Source organism: Nicotiana sylvestris, chromosome 3 (assembly GCF_000393655.2).
Source record: "Nicotiana sylvestris chromosome 3, ASM39365v2, whole genome shotgun sequence".
Classification (NCBI taxonomy): Eukaryota; Viridiplantae; Streptophyta; class Magnoliopsida; order Solanales; family Solanaceae; genus Nicotiana; species Nicotiana sylvestris.
In genome coordinates this window covers 180,815,861-180,822,653 of record NC_091059.1, presented here as the reverse complement: position 1 = coordinate 180,822,653, position 6,793 = coordinate 180,815,861, and the positions used below count along the sequence as shown (strand labels likewise).

The following is a 6,793-nucleotide window of genomic DNA, read 5'->3' as shown; positions in this document are numbered from 1 at the left end:
AATAACTCCCCCTCAAGCTGGAGGGTAAAAGACATTGAGCACTCCTAGCTTGGATAGAAGGAGATGATGCTGGCTAACTCCCAAACATTTGGTGAGGAGGTCTACAATCTGAGATTGTGTAGCAATATATTTGGTTTCAATAAGTCCTTCTTCACCTTTTCTCGGATAAAATGCCAATCAATGTCTATATGTTTGGTGCGCTCATGAAACGTGGGATTTGCTGCAATTCGGATAACTGCTTTGCTATCACAATGAAGTTGGATTGGTCTGGAAATAGGTACACCTAAGTCTTGTAGTAGTCCAACTAACCATACAATTTCTGCCACACTAGCTTCCATGCTGAGATACTCAACTTCTGCTGAACTTTGATTAACTGTGTGTTAATTTTCGACTTCCATGAGATCAGAGAATCACCTAGCTTAATGACATATCCTGTGACTGAACTCCTAGTGGTAAGACAAGCAACCTAATCAGAGTCGCAATAGGCTGTCAATTAAGTGGCCGAGTTCTGTTTTAGAAAACCCCATAAACCAAGACTACCTTTGATATATCTTACCACCCTCAATGCTGCTTCCCAGTGTGACCTCTTTGGTTGCTGCATGAATTGATTCAGTACCTGATCTGTGAAGCAAATGTATGGCAGTGTGATGGTAAGATAAATCAGCTTTCCAACCAATTTTTGATAACTGCATATGTCTTCAAGCAAAGGATCATCAGTGTCACCAGTCAATTTGTGAAATTCAACAGTGGTCAGTATGGTATTGGCTTCAAGTGGTGTTGTAGTTGGCTTTGCACCACTAAGTCCAACATCGGAAATTAGTTCTAAGGCATACTTTCTCTGATTGAGAAGTATCCCTTGCTTTGATCTCACCACTTCAATCCACAAGAAATATTTGAGTTCTCCAAGATCTTTGACCTTGAAATTGTTGTGTAAGGTATGTTTAGCTTCTTCAATGAGGTCCTTATCACTCCCAGTAATAATTAGATCATCAACATAGATTAAAATGATCACAATACAGATCATCAACATAGATTAAAATGATCACAATACACCCTTTCTCTCTGTTTAGTGAACAAAGAATGATCATGAGGACTGTGACAGTATCCTGCTTGTAACAGAACAGTAGTTAGCTTGATATTCCATTGCCTCGACACTTGTTTGAGTCCATATAAAGATTTCAAGAGTTTGCACACTCTATACTCCCCCTGCCTATGAAAACTTTGAGGTAAGTCCATATAGACTTCTTCATATAAATCTCCTTGAAAAAGGCATTATTAATATTCATTTGGTATAAAAACCAGTTCTTTGAAGCTGGCACACTAATGACTATTCTAATTGTGACCATTTTTGCAACGGGAGAGAAAGTTTCATGATAGTCTAGCCCTTCTCTTTGTGTGTACCCCTTTGCTACCAAGTGAGCTTTGTACTTGTCTATCTCCCCATTAGCCTTGTAATTGATTTTATATACCCACTTTGAGCATATAGTCCTCTTTCCAGCAGGTAGTGGAACTAACTCCCAGGTTCTGTTCCTTTCTAATGCATCAATTTCCTGCAGCATTGCTTGAATCCAACTGTGATCTTTAAAGTCTCCATGAATGATCTAGGTTATGTTGGCACAGAAAAATAGCCCAAATAAGCTCAATATGTGGGATTAAGATGAGTGTAGGTCACATAATGGGATATAAGATAGGAACAATGTGCCTTTGGCTTGATAGTAGTGATGTAGTCACTAAGCCAAATTGGAGGTCTGATTGTTCTGTTTGGACTCCCATGTGTGTGTGCTTGAACAGAACCATGTTGCTCATGGTGCTGATCTGCTTTTGTTGTCAACTCAGTTGGTTATGTCTCAACTTGATCAGATCTTGTTGTAGGGGCTTCAAGTGTTTGTGGTTGACCCATTGCATCTTCTGTGTCAGGTGCTGCATCAGGGAGATTAGGTGAATCAATGGCTGAACTTTCCACTGCAGGCATTGCTTCTCCTTGTTCAGGTATTAGTTCTGCATTTGTAGGATGTTGATCATGATAACCTCCTGCATGTGTCTGGATTATACCTGTATTTATGGCCTCTTTAAATAGAAAATTGTCACCTAATTCTTCTTGAGCCTTAGTTTTAAAAGGAAATAGTGATTCCTTGAATTGAACATCCCTGCTAACAAAAATTTGATGATTTTCAAGATCATATAACTTGTAACCTTTCTGTGTTTCTGAATATCCCACAAATACTGTCTTACTGGCTCTTGATGTGAATTTGTCACCTCTAGGCAACCTGCTTGCATAGAAAAGGCATCCAAACACTTTTAGATGAGGCAGTTGAGGTAGCTTACCATGCAACAACTCAAATGGTGTTTTCCCTTACAGCATTATTGATGGTAATCTGTTGATCAAGTACACATCAGTTCTAACACAATCTCCCAAAAATTTTATAGGCATTAAACTTTGAAAGGTTAATGCTCGTGCCACCTCTAGTATCTGTCTATGCTTTCTCTCCACAACTCCATTTTGTTATGGAGTGTATGGACAACTGCTTTGATGAATCACATCATATGAAGCTAGGAGTTCATTACATTTTGAGTTAAAGAACTCACTACCATTATCAGATCTAAGGATTTTTATATTCTTGTCAAACTACTTCTTTATTAAAGCAAAGAAGTTCTTCAGTACTACAAATACTTCATATTTAGATTGAATTAGACATATCCAAGTGTATCCGCCGTAATCATCCACTATAGTAACAAGGTAATGCATTTTATCATATGTAGGTTTTCTGTATGGACCTCATATATCTAAGCGCATCAATTGAAAAGGACTACTTGACCTACTGTTGCTATTAGAAAACTTTAGTCTGCTCTGTTTTGACAAGGGACAAATTTCATAACATTCTAATAGTTCAACATCTACTTTATTCTTGACATCTGCAATGTGTTGTATTGCTCCAACAGACCTAGTCTCCAATGCCACAGCTTTCCACCATTGTCTTCTTTATGAACTGTTGCTACTATTGCATATTTTATTGCTTCTTGTAGTATGTACAATCCTTCCTTTTCCTTACCAATCCCGAGAACCTTCCCATTGAAGAGTCCTTGGAACATACAAAAATCAGGGAAAAACAAAGCCACGCAAGAAAGTTGTTTGGTTATCTTGGACACTGAAAGAAGATTAAACTTGAAATCTGGGACATGTAGAACATTCCCAAGCTTATAGCTTCCTATACTTGTAATTTCTGCTCTACCACCAGTATGTACTTGAACTCTGCTGCTATTTTGATCTCTCAGTGGTCTAAAAGTAGTTAGCAACTCCTTATATAGTGTAATATGATGTGATGCCCTTGTATCTATTATTCATTCACAAGCAAAATTGTTGGATAACAGTAAGGTCATACCTGCCATGTTACCTGTTATGTTATCTGCATTGTCACTCGATGTTGGCTTGTTCAGCATATTCAGTATCTGCTTGTATTGTTGTTCAGTAAAGAAATGACCTTGTGCCTCTGATGAATTCATATTTTCTCCTGCAACTGTAGAATTGTAATAAGGTATGAATCCACCAGATTGTGTGCCATTCTTCTTGCTCTTAAAATCCTGTGGGTAGCCAACAATTTTATAACAATTTTTCTTCAAGTGTCCCTTGTATCCATAATGCTCACGGATTACATCAGGCTTCTTAGGCTTAAAACCTTGGTGTGTTCTTCCTGCTAACATTGTTAATGGATCCTTGTTCATATCTACCACACCTAGTAATCTTTGGCTTTCCTCCTGAGACACTGTTGCATAGGCTTCATTTACTGACACTATAGGTCTCCTCGCTAGCAAATTACTCCTTAGATTATTGTAGGACTCAGTAAGTCCCATAAGGAACTGCAACAATCTCTGTTATCTTAAGGGCACAACATAAGATAAAGACTCCTCACAATCACAAGAAGGAAGTGGAGCTGAAACATCTAATTCATCCCAAAAATCCTTCATCTTAGAGTAATATGAAGTGACAGAGTCGGTACCTTGCCTTAAAGCAACAATTTTAGTCCACAAATGAAATATCCTAGTCAAAATTTTATCTATCAAATCGCTCCTCAAACTCACTCCATACCTTCTTAGCATTAGACGCATATACGATACTGGCCATCAACTCAGTCGCGACTATGCTTCCTATCCATGGCAGGACAATAGCGTTGCACTTCTCTAACTGTTCTGCTAATTCTCTTCTATACATGCTTTTGACATAGGTTCCATCCATAAAAACTAATTTTCCTTTGCCTCGAAGAGCCAATTTCATCGCTCTACTCCACAACGCGTAATTATCTAGCCATGTGAGTTTGAGCAGAATTAGGTGTCACGACCCAAAACCACGTGACCGGCACCCGACACACTACTCGACCTGAGCGAACCAAACCATGTGATATACCCAAATCATATGCATGAAAACCAATTTAACTACGAAAGGTCCTTGAAAATCTTATACATTTTCAAGTTAAATGATAAGATATTTTCCAATTCAAAATCACACATGACACCTTTTCATAATAATAACAATGAGACTAAGTAAAATAAATATACTTTCATGAATGTCGTGTACAACCTCGTTACTACAACCTTTCACAACTATCTATGGAGCATCTATACCAAAGAATAAAAAATAGTTGGAGTAATTCCAACAACATAAAATAAGGAAGAACGTGATAGCTATCACGAAATAAAAGTGGTGCTTCATAATACTTCGAAAAGAGAGTCATCCTGGTCTGACCGCATGCCACATATCATACATCATCCTTAAACATGTAAAGTAAGCAGGGCTCTTGAGGGGGCCCCCTAAGGACTGAGTACACCACAACGGTACTCAATAAGTGTCATAGACTCTCTCTAACTTAAGTTCTTGGGACAAACTTTATAATAAAAAAATAATGCACCAATATTTGATATAAAACAATAAGAAATTTTATCAATTCATAACCCTTGTTATTTTAAATAACAAGCAAGTGAAATATAACCCACAATATAAACTTTTAAAACATTTACATCAATCCAAGATTTTGGATAAATCGTACAAAATCATTACATATGTTTTAAGTCATCGAAATCACTTTCGGCTCATTAGGCCTAAACATAAGAAAATCATCCTTACCTTTCACTGGGAGTACTATACCATCACCGATATAGGAAAGTCAACTAGGTTATGTACCTAGCGGCAAGTATCATATACCCTACTTGTTCAGGTCGTCTCATCGTAATGTTGTACGAATCGACTCAGCGATGCTAATAATAGCACAAAATAGTACTCTCTCGAGGGAGAGCATTCTGCCGTAGTCTATACCACAAAGTGGTCATCTACACCTACACCGGCACGTGTAGTTTTATGACAACGAAAACAATATATCCGAAGTCAATCTCGGTGAACACAAGTAACTCCCAAAACATTTGATACTTCAAAAATAGATTCATAGCATAGTAGCTTCAAAGGATTTATTTTTATCAAATCATAACATTTGTAGAAAATCTAAATTATTTGAACAAAAATTAAATAAACAACCTTTTTACATGCTAAAGCCTTTAGCAATTTAACATCAATCTTTAAAAGATACCACAAGAGCTATTCTGCATATCAATTTCCAAAAGAAATACTTTCCATGAAAACTTATCTTTAGCACTCAAATATATATACTCTTGTCAATACGTAAGTTTTGATAAAAACTTATAATATTTACATTGAGTGTTATTTTGCCAACAATATTTAAAATAAAATTTTACAAAACAGCATAACACTACATAGACAACATAATATTTTAGTACATGGAGACATCCGTACTTGTTTGTCCCCACAAACACGAAAGTACATTTGCAAACAACTTAAGTATTAACTTAAAACATGCTTTTAGAGAAAGTTCCTCAGGAAGAGTAAATTTTAATCAACTTACTTCGCTTTCGCTTTATTAACATTCACAAGCTTTCAATTCTCTTCCATCATCCAATGTTGATTAAAAAGCTCAACATCACCAACAAGTCGATATCTACAATTAGATATCCTAATTACATCATAATATGATCTAAGCTTTTAATCAATATCCATATATGGCTCATAAATTGGCTACAAGCCCCCAACAATTCAAATCGCCAAATAGATTTACAAGCTAGACCATTCAACTTCATCCTTATATTTTAATACCCATTGGAAGTCATTAATGATACTACATCAATTTTCCAATGTCACCAAGTTACTATTTATCATCTTCCATAATCAAAACTTGCACAATATACAATTCGGATGATTACTTAGTTGATCACTTCCATCTCTTGCTAACAAATAATTCCGTAGGTTCAGTATTCAATTAATTTCATCACCAAGGTTCACCATTCATCTTCTCTCTTATTTTCTCAAAATTACTATTCATGCTATGAACTAGAGTTTTATAATCCAATCTTTCAACCAATAAAAATTGTAACAAATACTTCAAACTACTCATAATAAATGAGTTTGAAGCATTGAAACTACCTCTAGTAGATCAATCTTGAAAAATCACAACTTTGGTGATTTTTGTGTTCTTGAGGATCTGATGATGAAATCTAGAATTTGGATATTAGAATGATGTTATAACTCATATATTGGGTAAGAAGCAACCCAGAATAACATTAACAACTTACCTTGGTCGATTGAACTTGATTTGAGCTTAAAATCGCCCCTTTACCTCAAAGACCCTAACCCCAATAGTCAAAATACTCTCTCCCTCGACTCGGTATTTATAGGCCCAGATTTCTGGGCTTTGGACGCGGCCTTGGATGCTATGGCAGCACTTCACTGCCAGCC

General features: G+C 36.5%; 2 protein-coding genes across 2 annotated transcripts; both read right to left on the bottom strand.

The window, feature by feature from the left end:
- Window positions 1–304: 304 nt before the first annotated feature.
- On the bottom strand, window positions 305–1,030 carry LOC138888442 (uncharacterized mitochondrial protein AtMg00810-like). The gene is made up of 2 exons (XM_070170306.1): window positions 557–1,030; window positions 305–466 (listed from the first exon to the last, which is right to left on the bottom strand). Exons 1-2 carry the CDS (start codon window positions 1,028–1,030, stop codon window positions 305–307), a joined length of 636 nt encoding a protein of 211 aa, XP_070026407.1.
- Window positions 1,031–1,840: 810 nt separating this feature from the next.
- Window positions 1,841–4,270, bottom strand: LOC138888441 (uncharacterized). The gene is made up of 4 exons (XM_070170305.1): window positions 4,085–4,270; window positions 3,381–3,855; window positions 2,900–3,332; window positions 1,841–2,267 (listed from the first exon to the last, which is right to left on the bottom strand). Exons 1-4 carry the CDS (start codon window positions 4,268–4,270, stop codon window positions 1,841–1,843), a joined length of 1,521 nt encoding a protein of 506 aa, XP_070026406.1.
- Window positions 4,271–6,793: the final 2,523 nt, after the last annotated feature.

Excerpts from the sequence above, each read along its gene's own strand:
- LOC138888441 (XM_070170305.1), bottom strand. The coding sequence starts at position 4,270 with ATGAAATTGGCTCTTCGAGGCAAAGGAAAATTAGTTTTTATGGATGGA. Across the intron at positions 3,856-4,084 it reads ATGCGTCTAATGCTAAGAAG|TTCCTTATGGGACTTACTGA; the intron begins GTATGGAGTGAG and ends AGATTGTTGCAG. Across the intron at positions 2,268-2,899 it reads TTGCAGATGTCAAGAATAAA|GTTGCCTAGAGGTGACAAAT; the intron begins GTAGATGTTGAA and ends CTATGCAAGCAG.
- LOC138888442 (XM_070170306.1), bottom strand. The coding sequence starts at position 1,030 with ATGTTGATGATCTGTATTGTGATCATTTTAATCTATGTTGATGATCTA. Across the intron at positions 467-556 it reads GGGAAGCAGCATTGAGGGTG|GTTGCTTGTCTTACCACTAG; the intron begins GTAAGATATATC and ends GACTCTGATTAG.